Source organism: Leucopleurus acutus (assembly GCF_964270905.1).
Source record: "Leucopleurus acutus genome assembly, chromosome: 12".
In the NCBI taxonomy this organism is placed as follows: Eukaryota; Metazoa; Chordata; class Mammalia; order Artiodactyla; family Delphinidae; genus Leucopleurus; species Leucopleurus acutus.
In genome coordinates, this window is record NC_139154.1 from 53360685 (window position 1) to 53385042 (window position 24358).

The 24358-nt window shown below is 45.9% G+C and overlaps 1 protein-coding gene across 3 annotated transcripts in view; it reads left to right on the forward strand.

Annotated features, from left to right (window-relative positions):
* Positions 1 to 10349: 10349 nt before the first annotated feature.
* The window catches only part of LTBP1 (latent transforming growth factor beta binding protein 1), a 427411-nt gene continuing 413402 nt past the window's right edge, over positions 10350 to 24358 (forward strand). For all 3 annotated transcript variants that reach the window (XM_082852057.1, XM_082852058.1, XM_082852059.1), the window contains exons 1-2: positions 10350 to 10961; positions 12029 to 12099. In XM_082852057.1, coding sequence (XP_082708183.1) covers positions 10498 to 10961; positions 12029 to 12099 — 535 coding nt within the window. In that variant the 5' untranslated portion in view covers positions 10350 to 10497. The remainder of the gene's footprint in view (positions 10962 to 12028; positions 12100 to 24358) is intronic.

Below are 24358 nucleotides of genomic sequence, written 5' to 3' on the forward strand. Positions count from 1 at the left end.
CAACTACTCAACTCTGCCACAGTATCATGAAAGCAGCCATAATTACATACTGTGTAATGAACGGGCATGGCTGTGTTCCAATAAAACTTTATTTACAAAAACAGGCAGTGAGCTGGATCTGGCCTGCCGGTTATAGTTTGCAGACCCCTGGCCTCATGCAAATTAATAAACGTCTATAAGCGTAAGTTTCCTAATCTCTAAAATGAGTGTAATAATATCTGTGTTATACATAGGTTGTTATGAGCATGAAATTAGAAAATTCATGTAAATGCTGGTGTTAGCTATGATGATGCTGGCAATGAGGATGGTGGTGTCAAACCAGTTTCCTGATTTTGTAAGATTATCAGGTGTGTCTTCACTTCAAAACCTTCAAATACATCCAGTGCAGCAGCTGAGGACTCATAATAGAAAGCTGACAATACTGCAGGAACAAACAACTTTAAAATCTCAGTGGCTTTAAAGAACTCAGATTTCAGTCTTGCTCACATTAGGTTTCCAGTACAATTGATAGGAAACTCTCTTCCCTGTTGTCCCTCTGGGACCCAGGCTGACGGAGCAGCCGCGATCTTGAAATTGCTGGTTACCAGAGGGAAGGAGCTCTGGAGGGTCTTGCAGCAACAATTAAATGCTTGGTTTGCAAATGCCACGTGTTATTTCTGTGCACCATTCATGGTCAGAATGGGTCACGTCTTCCCCTCCCGCCCCTGTCACCCCAGTTGCTGGGCATGCTGTCAGCAGACGATCCCCCCTTGTCAGCCCCTCCAGGAGTGCGTGCGCTGCAGAGCTGCCCCCCTTCCCAGGGCAGCCCACATCCAGTGACTGCTCCAGGTGGGGCACCAAGGCCCAGCCACTCTGACCCAATGCGGGACAACTCGAATGGCCATTTTAGCTTCAGAGATCCTCGTGGGTTCGGCTCAGTCTGCTGTTGGGCAAACTCGACTTCTCCCTCTGCCCAGTCCTTCTTCCTTCTCCTTCTTTCTACAGGATTACTCCCAAGGACAGTCCTAAAATAAACATCCTATACACTAAACTCCATCTCAGGGTCCTTCCCAGAGAACCCAATCTGTGACACCCTCCATATGCCCAAGATGGGGAGGGCTAGGAATATCTCCCAGGGAGACCTGAGGACTACCTCATTCACTAGGGTGAGCAACGGTAGTGCACACACATGGGAGAGTCTAAACTCAGAGCAATGATAATAGCAAATAGTTACTGAGTGCTGATCTGCTGCATGCTGTACAAGACTATGTTGCTTGGATTAGTTTATTTAATCCTCTTAACACCTTACATATTAGCCCAGGGGATTAGACCAGATGACGGCAAGCTATGGCCTTCGGACCAAATCTGCCCATTCATGTCTGTATTGTCTAGGCAACTTTCATGCTACAATGGCAAAACTGAGTAGTTGTAACAGAGACAGTGTGGCGTGCAAAGTTGAAAATACCTACTGTCTGTCCCTTTTCAGAAAAGCTTGCTAAACCTTGTGTTAGGTATTATTCCCATTTCACAGATAAGCTTCAAGAGGTGCATGGTTTATTAAATCATGGAATGCCATTTTTTGGTTACAAAGGTAAATGTCCATCGCGTGGCCCCCTTCAGTGATGGCAGGTGTAGAAACCCCTGTGCCATTTATGGGTCTTTATGAGTGCCCAGCAAATGAACGTGAACGATTCTCTTCCCTTCCCTTCCTCCCACCATCTCCCTTTGTAAAATCAAGGTCTCCTCTCCCATCTCTGTGCTTAATCTCACAGAAGACTCATCAGTTTTTGGTGTCTTTGACTCTAAAACCCCTGGAGGAAGCTCCATTTTCCCAGAACTGGCTACTGGAAGAGTTAGGGCAGTAAGTGTGTAGAGGCTGAGCTGGCTATCAGGAAGCACTTCATGATCACTAAGAAATTATTCTGTGTGCTGAACCATACAGTGATTAAAAAAAAAAAAAGCAGGCTTGACAGATCTAAGGCTGAGACTATCTAAGCGGTTCCCAGGGCAGAACTGAGTAACCCAAAAACATTCCCTCATAAAAGTGATTGTTCGAGGGGGATTCAAGAACTTAGTTCCTTAATGCCCAGTCAGCTTCCTCCCAGATTCATCCAGAACATAGGCCGAGGCACACAAGTTTACTCGCAAACTCAGGAGCAGAGCTAAGAACTGAGCCCAGGTTGTTTGACACCAAAGTTTGTGCTCTTAACCATATATTCTTCTCCTTCCCGGCAAGCAGATATCCAGGATCATGTCCTTACATCCTACAGATGCTGTTCTACGTGCTCATAGATTTTCCGCCAATGATTTTTCTAGCAATTAGCTACAAGAGGACTGTGGGAAGAGATTCCATTTTTCCATCTCTTTATCCCATGCCTTCAAAAGAAAACTTCCCCAGCTTTCAGAGAGAATCCTTGCATCTATTCAGGCCTATCAGATCACTAAGCAAAAATTTCTAAAACCCATTCTCCATTCTTAGTTAATTAGAAAACAATTGGGGGAATTCCCTGGTGGTCCAGTGGTTAGGACTCTGTGCTTTCACTGCGAAGGGTGCAGGTTCCATCCCTGGTCAGGGAACTAAGATACTGCAAGCTGTGTGGCGTGTTAAAAAAAAAAAATAAAGAAAACAATTGGCTCTCAAAAATGGCTAGTGAATGAATAAATGAATCCGTGAACGAATGAATGAATCAGTCTCCAGACCCCTGACAACTTAAGGATCTTGGGCAACGTTTTTTGCTTATGATGAAGAAAAGATAGGGACTTCCCTGGTGGCGCAGTGGTTAAGAATCTGCCTGCCAATGCAGGGGACGCGGGTTCCAGCCCTGGTCTGGGAAGATTCCCACATGCAGTGGAGCAATTAGGCCCGTGCGCCACAACTACTGAGCCTGCGCTCTAGAGCCTGAAAGCCACAACCACTGAGCCTATGTGCTCTGGAGCCTGTGCACCACAACTACTGAGCCCATGTGCCTCAACTACTGAAGCCCGAGCTCTCTAGGGCCCACGTGCCGCAACTACTGAGCCTCCGTGCTGTAACCGCTGAAGCCCATGCGCCTAGAGCCTGTGCTCCACAATAAGAGAAGCCACCCAATGAGAAGCCCGCGCACCGCAACAAAGAGTAGCCCCCGCTCGTCACACCTAGAGAAATCCCGTGCACAGCAATGAAGACCCAACACAGCCAAAAAAGAAAAAAAAAAAGAAGGAAAGATATTTGGAGGTTTCTTGTCGTGGACTGCTCATAGCAGTTAGGTGTCCAAAAGGATAGTCATTCACTCAACAAACACCATGCGTTTACTTACAACAAACATTTACTATGATTTGCAAACTGTGTTAGGCACTGGGAACATGATACACCGGGTGTCTGCCCTCAACACAGGCCTCTAGTGATGAGGTGGAGGCCTGGAAGTCAGGTAGCTTCATGGGGGTGGGGTGGCATTGAGGGTTGGCCGGGTACTTGTATATAAATATAAAGATGGAAGATGCTCTTCGAAGTGAAATGGAAGTGTAACATCAGGTTGTGGATTGAAAAGGGTTAAGTGGAAAGTTCTGGAGCAGCTGGCAAATGTAACCTGATCCCTCGCAGCAGTAGCTTGGGCTTTAAAACCAGGAAACCTGGAGGAATCAACAGAGACGGGGCTGGTTTTACTGATCTCCCCTCACTGTTTCGAAAGCCAGGCCCCTCCTGGTGGAGCTAGTGTTTCTCTGGTGGTGTGAGTTACTTCTGTATATTGCTCAGTTCATCCGTATTATGTGGATTTTTACTAGATCCATTCTCAGAACATGTCCTGGCCTCCCATAACAGGGTAAGCTGAGAGGGCAACAAAAAAGAGATGCTATAAAAGCCTTCACTACTTTAATGGTATTACTGGGAATGTAACAGTTTTCAGACAGAAATACGACAAAATTCCTTCTACAGAACTTTTCAAACTGTCAGTTCAGAGGGAGAAAACTTTTTTTTTTTTTCCTGCAGAGAGCCACTGCTTGATTCAACTTAATTTAGGTTTGGGGGGAAATTTGGGCAAACCCCATTGTTCAGCAGAACCCTGCCTTCAAAGAGCTAAAGACAAGTCACTTTGTCATCCGTTGTCATTGTAACCAAACCTCAACTATTATTAACCATGACTTGCCTTAGTTCTGGTTTATCTTAGTAAGACCAAGAAGAAAAAAAGTCTTCAGCTGCAAAAGTATTCTGTGTCTACTACCAAGCATGTATTCTGTGCTTAATGCCAGAGATGGATGAGAAATGCTATAAGAGTTAGGAAGAGAGAGTAAACTGAGGTTTAGGGTGGTCCAAAGAGCTTCATGGAAGTAAAGGATCTTGAATTCTATTTTGAAGGAGGAGTAGGACTTAGTTGAAGAGATGATGGTATGTCAGGAGAATGATGTAAGGTGAGACTTACATAGAGGCAGGAATACGGGTGTCCTTTTTTTGCAGATTAGTGGCTGGCCAGCCTTTTTTTTTTTTTTCTTTCAAAGAGAAAAGAAAAATGGGTAGATACATGTAGTTGAAACAGAGGTTCATTTGGGAGAGTAGCCCAAGATGAGGTTAAAAGAGTTTGAAGGAAGCAATCTTTGAAGGGCCTTGGGTCTTAGAAGACCAGACAGGCTGTCTAGGAATTGATATGTAGAGGTGGTACAGTAACTTCCCTCATTTTCTTCTTTTTTCTAGGCTGCTTTATTCACTGTATGATATTTTAATCAATTTTATGGGAGGCAGAGAGAATATTTTTGGAAAAAAATAATTAGAATCAAGCGTTAAACTCAGGCAGCATGACATACTTGTGCCATTGGGTGAAAATTCTAATGTAGACAAGAGAAATAACAATGACTAATGTCCTGAAATTTACACAAAGAAGCAATTCCATCAACTCAACAACCCGGGAAGCATAGGGGCTGACACAAAGCAGAAGGTTCCTCTTAAAATTGGATCATGACTTGTCAGTACCTGCATTTGAGGGAAGAGAGCGTTACTCTGCTTGCCTACCAGGCACTCAACCAACCTTGCAGGTGTCTGGGCATCTTTGAACTTAAATTTAAGCAGGGAAACTAGGTAAATGTCCATTGACTGAATGGAAGATCAGAGTGTTTATAACTGAGACACCAAAGTGAACTGCATTTCATTGGGGGCTGTTTTGTGATCAAAAGTCATGTGTTTCATAGAGTTGAAGGGCATCTCAGTTCAGTGTACATCCAAGTATTTTCCAAGATGCAAACTCTTTGAGACAAAGAACACATTTCCTTTGTGCCCTCTTGAATGTTGACCAGCCAATGACCCAGTGAAGTTTAGAGGAAGTGAATGAAAAGTATAAATAAAATTGTATTGATAGCTACTTAATTATTATGTAGTTTCATGTTTAATATTCAAAAATTTGACTAAATGGGTATGAAAAGCCTCAATGAAAGTAAATTAATGAACAGATTTTGGTTCCCTGAAGACAGAGAGGCATTTCATTGTCTTTGGCAGCTGCCACTGTGTGATACTTATCCTTGATTATACTCAAGGTAAGTAAGAAAGGACCAAAATAATCAGAAAGGGAAATTTAGTGTACATAAAACTTTACTTTTGGTGAATTTCCTTTTGTGGATGGGCTCTTCAAAATTTGTAGAAAGCTAGTCCATAACCCTGACACTTTTCCTTTTCTGGGTTTCATTTCCCACAGTCCTTTTTTCAATACTCACCACACATGTAATTACTTGTTCCAGGTCTGTTTACCTCATTAGACTCCACGTGGACAGGGTCTGTATTGCCATGGCCAGGCACTCAGGGTCAGCACAAAGGCACTCGCTGGCCCGGGGCAACTTTGGATTGCAATCCAGCCAGGCATTATTTAAACTTCTCCATCTGAAATGGAAGTTTGTTTTGATTTTGCTGTATGGGTTTACGGAGGCTAGCTGGGGGCCCTAGGGTCAACACACATTTGTTGAGTGACAACTAAGGATGCTTAGATTTCAGACCTGAAGCTTTAAAGGGAAGGAAAGCCCTGGTGTAAACCTTGGTTCCACTTGTTGCTCAGTTCCAGGGGCACCTCATCTTTCTCTGCACATCAGCTCTGTCGCCATCTTGCTGACACGTCTTGGCAGAAACACTGATACCTCCATGGGTTGAGTCTCAGCTTTACTTCTTTTTTTTTTTTTCTTTTTCTTAATTGGCCTTGCAAACGCAAGACCTCAAAAAATTGGGTAAAAACTCAGAATTGTTCCTCTCCACGGAAATCTTTAGTAAAAGGCGAAAGATTTATACGATCTGAAGAGAAACCAGAGTATGAGCTTTACTTCTTCATTGGTAAAGCTCCGTGTGATTTTTCATGGAAGCTGAGTTAAACGTGGAGGAACTCACACATTTCTAATCTCTTTCATCTCTGCTCTTTTGATGAAATGGTTGAAAGAACAAGGGAGAGGACCACAAGAGTAAATGTACCTACTTGCAGGCATCTCGAGCTGAAGCCGTGGTCTTTGGCCACCAGCTTGTGTGAGAGAACACGGGACGTCCTGTGCCTCCCGCTTCGCATGTGGTGTAGGGCAGCCAGCCAGCCACCATGCTAGCACCTTCCAAGGTCACAGGTTTAATTCTAGCCCAAACCTGGACAAGCTGATGTTCAGGTCAGAACCCACCGAGGTTCAGAAATGGCTGCCAGGGTCCTGGTGAGCAGCCTGAGAAGATTAGCCCGTGGATGCCGGGTATAATTCTTCTCTCCCTATGTTTCCTTTTCCCCTCCTCCTACCTGTTTGCTCCTCTTCTCATTCATTGATTTCTCCTTCATTTTGCACTTCTCCAATCCATCCTCCTCCTAGCTTCCCTCCGCCCACCTCTTTTTGTCCCTCCCTCCACTGCATCCCCCCTCTGTCTTCGCACTTTCTCTCCTGCTTCCCCGTCCCTGTCTTTTCCATTCCTCCGTCTCCCTCTCTCTCTTGCTTTTACCCTCCTTTCTCTTCCTTTTGTCTACAACTCACTGAATTCCTATTTCTCTCTGTCTCTTCTCCCCTCTCTTTCTAAGAATTTCTTGATGCAATTAGAACTAAGAGGGGCTCCATGAACTCCTTGGCTGGAAGAAAAGATGGGCAGAAGGGATTCTGATCGTAGGCAGCCACAAAAGTTGATTTGTAGCTGATCTCAAATGTGGGGAAAGAGTTTCAATTACAAAACTCATAAAATGTAAGGATGAGGGAAACTGGCTGCATTTAGAATTTGACTAATGGTTTCAAAGTGCTTTAAAAAGTTTGGCATTTGCCAGCCTTCCTTTCTTCCCCTAATCCTCAAACCCATGAGTTTTTATGGGAAATATAATCCTTTTTTCTGATTCATTTACACTTAGCTCATCTGAGTATTGTTTTGTAAAAACCATCTGAAGTCCAAGAAGTTTTATGAGATCTTTAAAGACTTGTGTCTTGAACCAGGAAGTTGTGTACTGCCCATATAAACGGACCTTGAAACCTAGGGGTCTTGGCATTAAACAGGGTCTAAACTTGGCAAAGACTGGTCCCCATGCCTGAAAGAAACTCGGCTTTCATTTTCAGATTAATAGCGAGTTCAGTGTTTTAGATGAGTGACCATCTCATATGATAGTACATAGGTTGCACAACACATTTTTCAAGGATTATCTTACTAGTTATGTAGACAGCAAGAGACTGATGTGGAAAAACTATGACTTTGCTGGAGTTTCTCAACTAGAGGGGCTGCTTGCTTATGTGTGTATTACCACATTCATGGTTGTATATAAACACACATGCATACAAATGTATATGATCATTCACGGATGAGATTAACATTTACGCTAGAGATTCTTCCCGTGGTTACGTTTCAGAGATTATCTGATTGTAACGTATCCAAATCTGTCATAAGGCAGGTCGTAATCAGATTGAAGACTGGGGTGAGATACCCACCTCTGCTTTGCTGTGGGTCAAGAGAAAGAAAGATTGCGTTGTATCTTTTGAAACATTTTTTTTCTGCAGAGTCATAGAGCGTGGTTGAGCTCACTGCTGTCCCCAAATGTGAGGACCTTGGGTTGGTCTCCAGGCCCTCTGGAAACAGGCTCTCAGGTGAAATGACTTGCTCAGGTTCCCGTGGGAAGTGAAGCAGCCACACTGCTCCAGCCCAGCCCTCTGGATCCCTGTCCAGGCTCTGCCCTCTGCAGGCAGCTGCCTCTCATTGACCAAAACAGGCTTTGATGTATGCCGTCCATCTGAGTCCTGCAGTGCCTAACAAGAAGAGCTCACCCACCACCATAGACTGCAGTCTGGTCCTTTGGTGATGCTGTCCATCACTATTTCCTGAGCTTTCACCTGTCTGACACGTCTTCTTTCCAGCCTAGGCTCTTCAGCATGGAGTTATTGCTTCTAGACACCCCCTGGCCCCATCCACTTCAACTGTTGCTCATAATCCCTACCTGAGAGAGAAAATCTCTGTAGACTGATTTGAGCTGCGGGTAGGAAATGCTTTCCCTACATGTTGTGAATTTTCCGTGAGATGACAAAGAATTGTGGGTTGTACCATGACGTTGCCCTCTCACAAATCAGATACTGCCTTGGGAGAGTTCGGTTATTATCTCAAACTGTCGCTTTATTTATCTTTTTAAAAAGCTTTTGTTTATTTACATTTTTTCTCTCTAACCAGATAGGAAGTTTCTCCAGAACAAAAAGGTTGTGCCTGTGATACTTTGTTTCTGCAAAGGGTCAGCCTCTCTGCTTGCCTCAGAGTAGCACTTGGTGAATATTTATTAGCTTGTGCTCTGTCCTTTCTACAGAATCCCAGCCTGGGAGGCAGTTTCTTCACCCACCCTCCTTCCTCAGTCTTCTCAGCTGGTTCCCTTTGGCCTGGCTCAGAGACTGACCTTGAGTGACCTCACTCATCTTGTCCACAGGGATGTTCTTAGAGCCACAGCCTCTTAGGGCTGGAAGGAATTTTTAATCCAACTTCTCTGTTGGATTATAGAGGAGGAAGTCAAGGTTCAGAGAGGAGAGGTGAACTGCCTGTGGTCTTTCAGCTACTTAGCGGCAGTGTTAGGACTGAACTGAGGTCTCTCCCTCTGGTCAAATGCTGTTTATTCTGTGCCTGGCTCTCAGAGTGTGTTCTCACATGAAACTGGTGGTCAGGCAGATGGACTGAGACCCTCTCCTGCCAAATCAAATATTGGAGGTCTTTCTCCAATGTACAGAAAAAATAGATGAAGGGATTAAGTTTCTTCAACTTTAAATCATTTCTATTAATTCTTCTTAAACCATTGTCACCTGCTACCAACTGTCCACTAGCCAATGCAGGGTTTTCTATTGCATTCATGTAATAAAAGCGTGAATGCTGCTGGAGACACCGTTTTAAATTCAAATGCTAGAAGTAAATATGTTACTATTTCATGGTTTCCACCCAAAAGCACCCTGATCCCAGGGACTCTGTCCCCTGGGACATTCTGCATCTCCCTTAATGTGATTTTGTGTCATCTCCAGTGAGTGATCCTTTCCTTTCGGATAGGGGTCCAGGGAACTGATCTGACTTTAAAAAGAGACTAATAATGGCTTGGCGTTGTCATGGATCCTAAACCCTGTATTCCTGTCGTAGAGGCCTTTTCACCAGGAGCAGGGCTGCCTGCAGGGTCGATTCCTGTTGCGGTTTTCCCAGTCTACGCGGGCGCCCCCTGCTGCCCACCCTGGTACATGCCAAGAGAGGAGTAGGGTACCAGAAGCTGCACACTCAGAAACAGTCACGCGGAGTTTACAATCCCAAAGGGAACCATCTAAACACTTTCGATGGACACTCCGCGCACCCCGAGCAGTCCTTTCTGGGGCCCGATCTAGTATTTTAATCCAATACCCGCAGCAAGTATCCGAGCAAACACGGATAAGAAAATGACTGGAAATGCCTTCCAGACAGTATCAAATGAGTCCTGTGGGGCTTCTAGAAGGAAAGGACCGTTCAGTGACTTTGCCGAGTCCTTTGTCCTTTCCCGGGAGACGGGATCGAGGAGCGGGGACCTCTGCCTTGCCGACCCATAGGAACAATCGATGTGGATGTGGAGGGTGGCGGCGTGTTCTCGGGCTCATCTCACGCTTTCCCCAATTAGGATTTACTGCCTGACGTCACGTCTGCCGGAGATTGGCTGTTCAGATCTGACACTCGGTTCCACGGCGAGAGAAACTTTTTAAAGACTTTGCAGCCCGGGCTGCCGCTGAGCGTCCCGCGCGCTCACACCCGCCCTCGCCCACTCTCGCCGGGTCCCGGGCGCGGCAGCCCCTGCGCCGGCGGCTGGTCGAGCGGACCCTCACCTTGCGCGGCCCGCGCCCCTCGCCCCTCCCCTCCCGGGCCCCGCGTTCCCCACCCCCACCCCGCCCCCTCCTCCCCGCCGCTTTCGGCTGGGGTCTGGGGCCGTTCAGCAGCCCGCAGAACTTCCTCTCCTGCAACCGAGTTTTCCTCCTCCCCGCCTTTCCCGGGCTCCCGGTTGTTCTCGGGGGAGCCTGAGTGCGCGTGGGCGGCCGCACCGGGCGAGCGGCGCGGCCGGGGGCGGGGGCCGGGGGCGCCGGCTGGGGCCCGCGATGGCGGGGGCCTGGCTCAGGTGGGGGCTCCTGCTCTGGGCAGGGTTGCTCGCGTCCTCGGTGCACTGCCGGGTGCGGAGGATCACGTACGTGGTGCGCCCGGGCCCCGGCCTGGCGGCGGGCGCCTTGCCCCTGGGCGGGCCCCAGCGCCCGCGGACCTTCAACGTCGCGCTCAACGCCAGGTACAGCCGTAGCTCGGCGGGCGCCGGGGCCCCCTCGGAGCGGACTCGGCGCACCAGCCCGCCCGGCGGCGCGACCCTGCAGGGGCTCCGGCCACCGCCACCGCCGGAGCCGGCGCGTCCCGGGGGCTCCGGCGGGCAGCTCCACCCCAAGGCTGGCGGTCACCCGGCGGCCGCCCCGTTCTCCAAACAAGGCAGGCAAGCGCTGCGCTCCAAAGTGCCGCAGGAGACCCAGAGCGGCGGGGGCTCGAGGCTGCAGGTTCACCAGAAGCAGCAGCTGCAGGGGTAAGCCCACACCCTCCCTCCTTCCTCGCGCGCGCCGCCCGCGCGGGGACCCGGGGAGTCGCGGCTCCTCGGAGCCCAGCGGCGGCCGTGGGCGTAGTGCGCCGTCGGTGGGTTGTCTCCTCCCCGCCCGCCTCTGCCTGCCTCGCTTGCAGCGCGGCGGGAAGAGCGGAGTGCGGGGAAGCCGGGGGAACTTTGACTGAGGATAAACTCCGATCGCATTGTTACTGAGCTGCGGGTAAACACAAAAGGCATTTCTGCCTGGGGCGTAACCTCCTGTGCGCGAACCAAACTACTCCTAGAAGATGGGCGTAAACATGAAGTCACTACAGCTTAATCCCTCAGCATCAATTAAACTTCTCTTTGCAGCTCAGTTTAATTTTTTTTCTTGAGCTAATGGAAAAAAAAAAGTTTGGAGGAGGGCTGCCTGTAAAGATCCACTTCCTGTTTTGTGACCTGGAATTTTCAGCATCCTACTAATTGTGAGCTTGGCTTCCCTGCACCTGTGGGGTCTGTTTTCCTGGGGCGGCGTGTCTTAGCATTGACAGGAGTTTCGGTTGGATAGTTTCTGTTACTGGGCGTTCATAAACGTCCTCCTTGCCCCTCCTCCTCATTAATCACAGGTTGAGAGTGTGGGGAAGACTTGTTTTGCTTATTTGTTGTTGTTGTTGTTTTCTTCAGGGGTGGTTCCAAGCGTTGTGATTTCACTCCTGTTTGGACGCCTCTTTCTGAAACTCAGATTCAATTTAAAACGTGGGTGCAGATAATACACAAAATACATTTGGCTCTACTTTACTTTTGGAGTTAAGAAAACCGTTTATTTGGACCTTGTTCTCCCCTCCTGTATAGTTCTAGGTTATGCAGGTTTTGGTTCTTCCATCCTTCCCTGATACACTGTCCTTACCCTTCTGCTTGGGCAGCTTTGGGTTGGACATCCTGGGTCCCTGTTTCGAAGCCAGAGGAATGTGGAAGCAGGAGGCTGGGCTTGCAGGAGCACCCTGGAGGCTTGGGTTCTCTGGAAGGCAGTGTCGCTACGACTGGACTCAGGGGTCTTGCTTTGTTTGTTTCAGGGTCAATGTCTGTGGAGGGCAGTGCTGCCATGGCTGGAGTAAGGCCCCTGGCTCCCAGAGATGCACCAAACGTAAGTTTCCATGTTCACAGCAGCCCTGCACAGTAGGTGAAGTGGGTCTGTCCACACGGGGCATCCCACAGGGGCCACTTGAAGAGGCTATGCAATGTGTGTGGTGCAGTCTACCCCGTTATCTGAAGCCTTCATCACCACCCAGGAAGGGCTGGGCCAGGGTAATGATGGTATCAAGGCCAGCAGCGATTCATTGTACAAAACCGTGCCGTGCATCCAAGATTCCCTTGCACCCAACCGTGGTATTAATTACTCTGTTACCACCGTGAATCAGGGGCTAGGAAAAGAAATTCCCATTGGAGGATGTGCCGTATGGCAGAACCAGTGCAATTAATTTAACCATGGATATCGACAAACGAAAAACATTCTTTAAGTTGATGGTAGGAGGGGAATGGGAAGTAGGACGTCCTGCTCTGGAACAAAACATCAGTAGTGTTAAAGCTTTCTGAAAACAGCACTCAGAATCTGCCGTCCTTGTGGCCTGTTTCCTAGGAGGTAACCACTCTACTGTTCTTCAGAACTGACAAGTGGGTTTTCCTGCATTGCTTCTCCAGCTAATACACAGGCTTAGGAGTGTTTTGAAACATGTATTAATGATGCATATAGATTTGAGAACATCAGAAAATACTTCCCTCTGCATTGTGAAATTAAGGATTAAGGCAAAATATTCTTTGAGGGTCCTCTTGACGAGTTGATTCTGTCTGGTGCTACCTGGACATAAAGAATTCTTACTTCCATTCAGGAGTAGTTAAGCATTCTTATGTGTTCTCTGCATAGAGTTTGAACCATAAACATGTGGATTAGAATCGTTCAAAATTTTAGCTGCTTTTTGGTATTCAGTGTAATAAGTAAAATTTAGCAATTTGTCTTGTATACGGTTTGGATTTTAAAATGCTGGTGAATTAATTAAAAATTTTTTCTATTATGGTCATTTCTATTACAGTCATTCTGGTGAACTTGCTTGTTGGAAGATGCCTTCAATCCTTGAAAGAAACAGGACTTTGGCATAGTGGCTTTAGTTTTATAAAAAGCAGTGTCCAGGTGGGTTATGATTTGGCTGTGATCAAGGAGTAGTGGCAGACATGAACTCACTAATCAGCCTCCTTGATATTGAACTCAAACCGCTAGGTCAGAAATACTCAGGGTTGTAGGCATTTTATTTTTAATTTTAAATTTATTTTATTTATTTATTTTTGGCTGTGTTGGGTCTTTGTTGCTGCTCGCATGCTTTCTCTAGTTGTGACGAGCGGGGGCTACTCTTCGTTGCGGTGCGCGGGCTTCTCTTGTTGTGGAGCACAGGCTCTAGGTGCGTGGGCTTCAGTAGTCGTGGCATGCGGGCTCAGTAGTTGTGGCTCGTGGGCTCTAGAGTGCAGGCTCAGTAGTTGTGGCACACAGGCTTAGTTACTCCGCGGCATGTGGGATCTTCCCGGACCACGGCTCGAACCCGTGGGCCCTGCATCCCCTGCATCGGCAGGCAGATTCTTAACCACTGTGCCACCAGGGAAGCCCCAGGCATTTTAGATTGTCGTAATTCTTCACATCTTCTTAGATTACACTTGACAATAGCGCACCAGCATTTTCCTGAATTTACAATTGCTTGGGTCCAATTACATACCCTCTCCTCCCTTCGGTAACTCCTGCTATGATGTTGTTTGCCTGTTATGTGCAGACAGCTCATCCGTGACAGCAGCATTGCTGTGCAAAGTGGGGTATTGCTGTGTAAAGATTAAAGATACAGAGCAGGTTGTTATAGGTGATGGTGAGTGCTCTTTGGTGCCCATTAGAGAGAATGTGTTAAGACTTTCAAAGAAGTTTACTTGGCAAATGATGCTGTTGAGTGCCCTCTCTGAAAAGAGAGTAGTACCCCATTCTTAGGTTGTCTGAGGATTTGCAGGTCCAAAGAAGATGCTCTAGAAGGAGAACATCCGATCTTGAGGAATCACCTCATGGCTTCCTGCTTCTCCAGGTGAGGGAGGCAAGGGCACAAGTGTGCCTCGGTTTAGCCAGGTTTGCCCTCTGGTGACCCAGAAAGAGAAAGGCTGCAAAAGGCTACCCGTCAGAAAAGTTAGGGTTGCACAGTTACTGTATACAGTGTTCCAGAGGACGTTGCTCCGTTGGCTTAGTCTCACGATACCAGTAACAAATGCTTCCGGCTTTTGGTTTAAGTTATCCTTCCAGCTTCTAGAAGGTAGCCCTTGGACAGCACCGGGACCTAAGCAATCAGTGTAACATTAGCCTTCCAGTACTGCCCAATCTGACAAATTAATTCAGGCCCAAATGGCGGAAGCTTAAATCACAACTTCTTTCAAGAACAGTTGTGTTTTTAAAAATGATGCTGGGTTAGGTCAGTGCTCAATCCAAAGTAAGATACGCTAGATGGATATGTTTCAATGGGGGGTCTTGTGTTTGTCTCCCTGTGCAGAGCCAGGGAGATGAGGGAGCCTTATACCTTCACATGGGACAACTGGGGTTACCACTGATGCGGCAAAACTTGTGTCCATGGCTAAGCAGTGTGACACCAGGAAAGACCCCTGGCCTTGGGTTCAGGAAACCTGAGTTTACACCCTCAAGCGTTCACTAGCTGTGTGGCCTTGGGGAATTCATTTGACCTCTCTGACCCTTATATTTTCCCATCCTGAAATGACTGTGCTAAAAACTTGACTACTGGGACTTCCCTGGCGGTCCAGTGGATAAGACTTCATGTTTCCACTGCAGGGGGTGTGGGTTTAATCCCTGGTTGGGGAACTAAGATCCCACATGCCGTACGGCGTAGCCAAAAAACCAAACCAAAACAAAACAAACCCCAAATTTGACTACTTTCTAGGATTGTTACAGGTATCAAGGTGAAATAGAATGATGGATGTGAAAGCCTTGATGAAACCAGAAGGAGTCTTAGAGTTTATTATTGAATCAAGCCAAGTAAATCCTGTCTCATTTATCCATTATTTGGTTTTCTTTCTTCCCTGTGTATGTTTCTCCAGCTATTGTTGTCATCTTCTTTTCAAAGAATGTACATGTGGATCCCTTTTTATATTACAGCTTTAAAGTAGTTTAGGGCTGGGGGAGGGGGAAATAGGGAGAATTGGTCAAGCGGTACAAAGTTTCAGTCCCTCAGGATGAATAAGTTCTGGAGATCTAATATACAGCGGTGTGACTATAGTTAACAGTACTGTGTTATATACTTGAAATTTCTTCAGAGGGTAGATCTTAGCGTGTTCCCGCAACACACACACACACACACACACACACACACACACACACACACACGTTAACTGTGTGGTGATGGGTATGTTTATTAGCTTGACTGTGGTGCTTATTTTACAATGTGTGCGTATATCAAAACATTGTTATACACTTTAAATATATACAATTTTTATTTGTCAATTATACCTCAATATAGATGAATAAAAAAAGGAATAAATGAAAATGCCAGTCACTTCCATCCTGCCTGGCTTTGATTACTGAGAAAAAAGAAATAAAGTAGGCTGGGTTGTTCTGTATCCCAGAATGATTTATTTTAAAAGAACTTTGAAAGAGACTAAATATTAGATTATTTGTGTATCTCTAGTTCTCTTTGTGTAAAGCTTGCTGTTTAGATGGAAAATACTCCCCTAAGGGATTCATAAATTGCATGGAAAAAATTCTGACACCAATTTTTGTGACTACAACTACTTTGGTAAATACTAGTGAAATTTAGACTGCAAAAGCAATTGCTTTGTGGTCTCTTTCCTCTCTCACTTCCTTATTATGCTGAGATTGAACAATTGCACTTGGATATGGTTTATTACACTTAACAAATACAAAAACCAATGGCATGTCAACATGAATTTCCTTATTACGATAGTAATCATCATATACATAATTAACACAACATTGTAAAACAACTATACTTCAAATTAAAAAAGGTAGTAGTTATCATACAATGTGTATGCACATTTAAATGTGCACATTAAATTTAAATCAACAGCAAGGATGCCTTGTAATTGTCAGTTCTATTTTGAGGATAATTGAAAGGGTTTAGCTGAAGAATTTCAGTGTGTAGAGACTATTTTCCAGTTGATGCAAAAAATATTTCTGCCTAAGAGTTGGGATGTGTTTCTGTTGTTCAGTTTGCTTAATCCTGTGAGGAAAACAAGGTGCCCCTTCAAAGCAGACTGGATTGTTTTTAGTTGATTGAAACTTAATTTAAATGGGCCACAGGCAAATGCTTCTGAAGACTGAAGATTTAGCAAACCTGAAATTGCCAATCAGAGAGATGTGAAACAAATGGCAGCAGACCCACACGGGCAGAGAGAATGGATGTGGGTGTCCGCAATGGCAGCCCCGAGGGCTTTGGCCACCCAGTCTCTACGTAGAGATGCCCAGTTGCATGTTAATGCTTCTTTTCCAGACACCCTCTGTATGTGTGTCTCTAGGAATTGAAATCACAGCTCGAGATATGGCATTTTAGTTATTAATGTGGAACGACTGCTGATAGCGATGTCCATTTTGGGCAAAGGAGAAGGCACTGCATCTGTTCCCTTTCCAAGGGGTTCACATTTATTGGGAGGGTGTTAACTTTTTTTGGCCTATCCCCATTTTTGCATTTTGTTCCCTCTGTCTAAACTGAACCTGCCCCCTCTTGGTTGTTCCAATCTTATTGTGCCCCTCTCAGGGTAAGCGCAGGCCAGAGAGAGACATTGCCAGTGGGCTCAGCTTTAAAGAGGAGACTGGACCTGGGAACAGACCACACAAAAGAATAAAGGGGAGATGAGGGTGAGGCCGGGTTGGCAGGATGAGGTGGATGGAACAGGAAAGATGGCAGATCTGAATCCAAAGCGGGTGCCTGGCACATGGCAGGCCCTCCCTAAATGCATGGATGGTTCTTTCATTTCTTTAACGGATATCTGTTTAGCTTTTACCATGTGCCAGGGTCTGTGAATAGAGGAGAAACGCAGCCAGCTGTAGAGAGTGCGGGGTCTGTTTTTACTCACTTAACTCATGGCACATCAAATGACTTGTTCTCTCCTTAGCAAGAAACAGAAAATCGATATTCCATTGCTTTTCCACTGGCATTCAGCCCACAGTGCTTTGGGGGAAAAAAACCCCCAAAGCCAACCCTAGACATTTTCCTTAATTATATACAGAAGAGACGTAGTCACGTCTACCCTTGGTGCTTAGAGTTGCCGCAGTCGAGGGCATCGTCCATGAGTGTGGGGTGTGCCTGGAGTTGCAGGTGACAGAGGCCTTTCAGGCCGTCTCCTGTCCCTCTGGGCTTGGCCTTGTGCTAGCTGAGCTCGGGAGTTGGGCCCGGAGTGATCACACAGCTTTCGTCTGCCCGCTGTGGCCATTGACAGCTGCTTCGCCAATAGATCCACAGTGAGGTTTATTGTGGCAGCTGCTGGGAGCACCGCCCCGGCCCCAGTGCTGGGAGCAGGGGCGGGAGGGTCGGCTGGAAAATCTTGTCGTGCGGCACAGACCGCCCGGTGAAGGGAGAAGGACCCAGAGGTCAAGTTCACACTGGGTCAAATATGTGTTCTCAGCACTGGTTAAAACAAACATTTAGGAACCATAAATCCTGGGCTGCGATCATACTTAAACCTTCATTGTGAAACCCTGCAGCCCCTGGGCCAACCTGAACACCCCACCCTCCCGCCCCTGCCCGGCCTGCTTTAGTGAAGTGTTTCTCTGCCCGGTGAACCCTTGGCCCTTAGGAAGCCTGCCTTGCTCAAAGGACCTTTGGCCACCACAGGAGTCTGCTGTTTCTGAGCCTGTTATTTGTTGTCTTGGATATTCCAAACATACTCAAACATGTTTGGGAGCTCAAATAAGTTTTCCTAAAATGCAGATTTTGCTTCCAAGTTCTTCCTAGCAATGAACAGGGCAACTAGGAGTGCTAGGGCGGTGTCGCCACTCTTGTAACACTGACCAAGATCAGAGCAGGGGCTGAGAAGCTGCTGATGAGGGGAGGCTAATTTGTGCAGTGCTTTGGAGCCTGTGAAGGACGTTCGCTTTATTTTACTTAAAAAAAAAAAAAAAAAAAGGAATGCTTCATGAATTTGCATGTCCTCCTTGTGCAGGGGTCATGCTAATCTTCTCTGTATCTTTCCAATATTAGTGTATGTGCTGCAGAAGCCAGCACTGGAGAGCATTTTCTTGACCTTCACACCCTGGGAGTGTAGACCAGGCAGCCATGATTTATTACCCCCTTTTTAAATGGGGGGCAGGGCTCAGACCCCACCCCAGCTCTGTGGCTCTTGGTTTATTGTTCTTTCTACTGCCCTAGGCTTCCTGGACGTCCAGTGTGGCAGCATCTCTCTTGAGGTCTTGGTCTTCGACTCTCCTGACAGCCCTGCTTTGGACTGGCTTTCACTGCCTCTATTCGCTGTGTGATCTCCCAAACCTGTAACAAAGTACCGCAAACTGGGTAGCTTAGAACAACAGAAATGTATTGTCTCAGAGTTCTGGAGGCTAGAAGTCCAAAATCAGGGTGTCGAGAGGGTTGGTTCCTTGTGAGGGAAGATCTGTTCCAGGCCTCTCTCCCTGGCTAGCAGAAGGCTGTCTTCTCCTTGTGTTTCTTCACCTCATTTCCCCTCTAGGCATGTCTATCTTTGTGTCCAAATTTCCCCTTTTTATAAGGACACCCGTCATATCAGATTAGAGCTCACCATAATGACCTCATTTTTAACTTGGTTACCTCTGTAAAGACCCTGTCTCCAAAATAGGTCACAAACTAAGGTACCAGAGATCAGGAATCCAACACAGCTTTCTTTGTGGGGGGAGCCATTCGACTCATGATAGAAGGCCATAGATGCTCTGCATGTGGGCTTGAGAAGTGGGCTACTCAGAGCTGGGCCACCCCTGAGGCAGTCAGGGATTCCCTAGCAATGACCCCAGGACGGGTGGGCAGAGGCTCAGTTGCGCTCCTCCCACATAGTCTGTGACTGTGGATCTAATGTGGCTTCTTCCCTAATTCAGGAGCTCTGGCTGCTTCAGGGAGCAGAAAATGTGAGGAACTGGCCACTGGTGATTTTGGTTATACCTCTGGGCATTTCCACTAGTTCTGCTTTAAAGAGATTCTATGGTGCCTCTTAAACATGAATGTGCAGCTGGTCGCTGGAGGAGTTTGTTAAACTGCTTTCTTGAATCAGAGTCTCTGGGATTTTTATTTAATGAGCACATCAGGTGATGCTGATGGAGGTGGCCCACCTTTTGAGAAACAGTGATCCAGAAGGAACCCTGTCCTGGGCAATATTTATGACACTTTGTGTGGGAATCTGAAGGCCAAGCCTAACACTTAGCAATTTAGAAACTTGTCAAGGCAGGAGCCCTCTACACATTGCTTTAGGTCAGTTTTAAATAGTACGTACAAAGATGGCTGCATACAGGGTTATTACACCCAGTTTTTCTTTTGTTAGTTGAATGATAAATACATATATTTTTACAAGAGTTGGACACTTGCAAAATTGTTAATGATACATAGGTGGTTAAATAAAGTGGTTTTAAAAAAGGTTGAAACACTTTGGAACACATTGGGCGCTTTTTCCACTAAATATTTTATTTTTAATTATAAAATATTTTAAATACACAAAAATGCAGAAAATAATACATCCAGCTGCTCATGTTTTTAAAACCACCCTGATATGATAATTAAGCACAATAATTTACAGATAAGGGAGAAATTATGATCTTACCTTGCTCTTTTTTTTTTTTTTGGCTGTGTTGGGTCTTCATTGCTGCACATGGGGTTTCTCTAGTTGTGGTGAGCGGGGGCTACTCTTCATGGCGGTGCACAGGCTTCTCATTGTGGTGGCTTCTGTTGGTGGCGTACGGGCTCTGGGCGTGCGGGCTTCAGTAGTTGTGGCATGCGGGCTCAGTAGTTGCAGTGCACGTACTCTAGAGCATAGGCTCAGTAGTTGTGGCACACAGGCTTAGTTGCTCCGTGACATGTGGGATCTTCTGGGACAAGGGATCGAACCCGTGTCCCTTGCACTGGCAGGCGGATTCTTAACCGCTGTGCCACCAGGATTATCTCGCTCTAACTGCATGTTTTACTAATGATGTTTCCTATCTTCCTAGGGGGAGAGAAAATAGTACATAATTTGTTGGTGTGACACAAAGTGGTTGTTTTGGTACTTATGGAAAAATACATCAGAGCTGTATTTGTATAAGCTCACGTGCACCTATTAATTTGCCTAGCTTATTATTAAGGATTGAACATTTCATGTAAGCACAGTCCATTGGACACCAAGAATCATTTAGACCCAAGACAATGTGGTTACAAGAAGGAAATGCTACCCGTTACTGTCCCACCTGACCCGCCTTTCTTGCTTTCCTACTCTTTCTCTTGTCCTTACTAGGCCTCAGTTTTGCGTGCCGTGAACTAGAGGCAGTATAGGTCCATGGTTAGAAGTTCGGTCTTTGGAGTTAGAATACAAGGCACCTAACTTGATGTTAACACTTTGTCAACACATCCTCACTATGTGACCTTGGACTGTGAGAGCTGGGGCAAGGCTAAGTTACCCCATTCACAGGACAGGTGTGATGATGGTTTGTGCTATCATTCAGAGGCTTGTTGGGGGACCGCATGAAGTAAAATACACAGAGTTCTTGGAGAGCAGCTGTCCCCCTGCCCCCCGCACAACAGTATTTGACAGATGTGAGCTCTCAGGGGTTCCTGTTTACTTGCTTAGACCCTCTCCCTCCTGGGCGCCTCAGCTTTTTACACACCCCTCTTGGTGTTTCTCAGATCCCCTGGTGAAAATCATGGCTCTCTCTCCCCCTCTCTGGGAGCACTCTGTTTTCACTCTTACTTTGCTCTGGGTATGGCTGGACCCGGGGAGAGGGGCATCTGCCTCCCCATCAACGTGGAGCTCCTGGGGAGCGGCATTTTCTTTCTTTCTTTTTTTTTAAAAACACTTTTAAAAAATAAATTTATTTATTTATTTATTTTGGGCTGTGTTGGGTCTTCATTGCTGCACACAGGCTTTCACTAGTTGCGGAGAGCGGAGGCTACTCTTCGTTGTGGAGCACGGGCTCTAGGGTGCTCGGGCTTCAGTAGTTGTGGTACGTGGGCTTATTTGTCTGCGGGATGTGGGGTCTTCCCAGACCAGGGATCCAACCTGTGTTGGTCCATTCATCGGCAGGCGGATTCTTAACCACTGTGCCACCAGCGAAGTCCTGCAAGATTTTCTTTGTGTCATTTTAAGTACCCAGGCTCTGTTCCTTGCCATAGTACAAATGCTAACTGAATCGAGTAGAATTGAATTGAACCAGCATCTCTGATTTTGCTGTGTTGTAAATACTATCCTCTAAATGCTACCTAAAGAATTCTACTTCCTTTTTTGTTTCCTCTCACCTTCGGGCAATAATTCTCCTTTGGTTTTCTTTCTACTATTTTTTCTGTGTGCTTATCCCTTGCCTGACAGACACTGCTTATTATGACAGCTTTGCAAGGACACACCACCTTATTCCATTTCCTCCTACTTCTCTGAAGGCTACCCTGGCATGGCCCAAACTTTAAGACAGCTTTTCCTTTCTCACTGCCAATTTTAGAATCTTTCAGCTAAACATCATCTGATAGAGATTTGGGACTAAGTAAAATGAATGTTGTATGATTTTCCCTGTAATTTTAGATCCCCAAATACTTCTCTTGGCCAACTACACTATTCCCTGTGGTTTTTTCACTCCACTACATTTGAGTAATATTGTTGGCATGGACCTAAGTAAACAGTTTGCGAAATGTCGTGTTTTGTAAATTAGGAGATGGATGGGCTGGTTTTTTAATACATGCTCTTGGTTCTGCTGGACCAGAGGAAGGATGAGTTTGGTCAGTGGATGGGAAGACAAATTGGAGGAAAGTTTTTTTTTTTTTAATTTGTTTTATTTATTTATTTTTGGCTGCATTGGGTCTTCGTTGCTGCATGCGGGCTTTCTATAGTTGTGGCGAGCAGGGGCTACTCTTCGTTGCGGCGCGTGGGCTTCTCGTTGCGGTGGCTTCTCTTGTTGCAGAGCACGGGCTGTAGGCGTGTGGGCTTCAGTAGTTGTGGCACTTGGGCTCAATCGTTGTGGCTCGCGGGCTCCAGAGCACAGGCTTGGTAGTTGTGGTGCACAGGCTTAGTTGTTCCACGGCATGTGAGATCTTCCAGTACCAGGGCTCGAACCCGTGTCCCCTGCATTGGCAGGTGGATTCTCAACCACTGTGCCACCAGGGAAGTCCCTGGAGGGAGGTGTTTTTAACTGAAGTTGATGTGGTCAATTCACTCATCAGTTATTTAAAGGTGAGAACTAGATGGTTGGAGGGGAACCTTCAGAAGTATATTTTGGTAATGAATTAAGGGAGAATCTTCACAGGGGAAAGAAGATGTAACCAGCAAAAAGCCACTGGAGGAAAAGAGGATCATAAAATAAGGAATATATAATAATAAGGATCCTTTGTCTTTGTAGACTTTAAAATGTTTGTATTTCTTATAGGATTACCAAACAATTCCAATCTCCCTTTCAATCTTGCAGGAACTTCAGTTTATTATTGTTACTATAAAATAAGAGTAGAATCTCTATCCTTTCACCCATATGTGTTACATTTAACACCATATCAAGTGGGCAGTTAACAATTAACATCTTCAACATGTTTCATTGTAAAAGCCATTTAAATCGGCTAAGAGGTACCACCTCACCTTGATGAATCATTTGCTACGTTGGTTCAAGAGTGGGAGTGCTTCTGTCTCTGCCATTAGCTGTGAAGTTTCAAGCAGATCAATTAATTAACTCCTAAGATTTTTTTTCAAGCTGAATGAAATGAATGGGGATAGGGCCATTCATCACCCAACCTAATTCAAGTCATTCTTGTGAATATTGGGCATACAAATCCTCTTCTGTCTTAACTTTTTTTTTTTAATTGGGGTATAATTGCTTCACAATGTTGTGTTAGTCTGTGCTGTACACGAAGTGAATCAGCCATATGTATACATATATCTCCTCCCTCTTGGACCTACCCCCCCCCGCCCCAAATCCCGCCCATCTGGGTCACCACAGAGCAACAAGCTGAGCTTCCTGTGCTGTACAGCGGGTTCCCACTAGCTGTCTATTTTACACATTTTTCACATTGTATCACTTTTGTGTGTGTGCACTTGTGGGTGTGTGCTTCCCGGCTTGATGTGAGCTCTGTCTGTGAGGGTAGTGATCAATACCATAACCATCTTTTTATCCTCGGACCTAGTAAGCACATAGACTTTTATGGAAGGAATGAATGAATGAATGATTAAATGGATGAATGAATTCATTTGTTGTACTTTCACTGAGTCCCTGTGTGCTAGGTACTGGCACACAGAAGGTGTTAAGATTTATTTTCTATGAATAAAATAAAACAGGGCGAGAGGATAGAGAGTGATGGGGGCCGGGGGAAGGGGGATGGAGTAAGGAAAGGTCACTGTAAGGAAGTGGTTTATGAGACCTATGTGATATGAAAGGGTCTGGTGGAAGAGCCTTTTTGGACAAGAGAACAGCTAGAACAAAGGCCCTGGGGTGGGAATAGGCCTGGCCCTGTACAGGGGCCCAGAAGTGAGTTTTGTTGGGTTGTTAGTATGGGCTAGAGTAATAGGTGATAAGGGAGACAGGGCTGGATCGCCAGTCAGGTCTTGTAGCTGTGGAAAGCCATAAATAGGGGACTTACAGCTTACAAATGCAAGTAGATTTTATTATTAATGAATAAACACAATACAGGATTTGGTATTTATCAGCACTACTTTTCTATGTCTGTGAGTCTGTTTCTGTTTTGTAAATAAGTTCATTTGTATCATATTTTAGATTCCACGTATAAAGTGGAAGTAAGTAAGTGGACTTAATTCACTTAGTATGACACTGTCTAGGTCCATCCATGTTGCTGCAAATGGCATTATTTCATTCTTTTTTATGGCTCAGTAGTATTCCTTGTATATATATGCCACATCTTCTTTATCCATTCATCCATTGATGGACATTTAGGTTGCTTCCATGTCTTGGCTATTGTAAATAGTGTTGCTATAAACATTGGGGTTCATGTTTCTTTTCGAATTATAGTTTTCCCTGGATATATGGCCAGGAGTGGGATTGCTGGATCATATGGCAACTCTATTTTTGGTTTTTAAAGAAACCTCCATACTGTTTTCCATAGCGGCTGCACCAATTTACATTTTCACCGACAGTGTAGGCGTTTTCTCCACACCCTGTCCAGCATTTGTTATTTGTAGATTTTCTGATGATGCCCATTCCAACTGGTGTGAGGTGATACCTCATTGTAGTT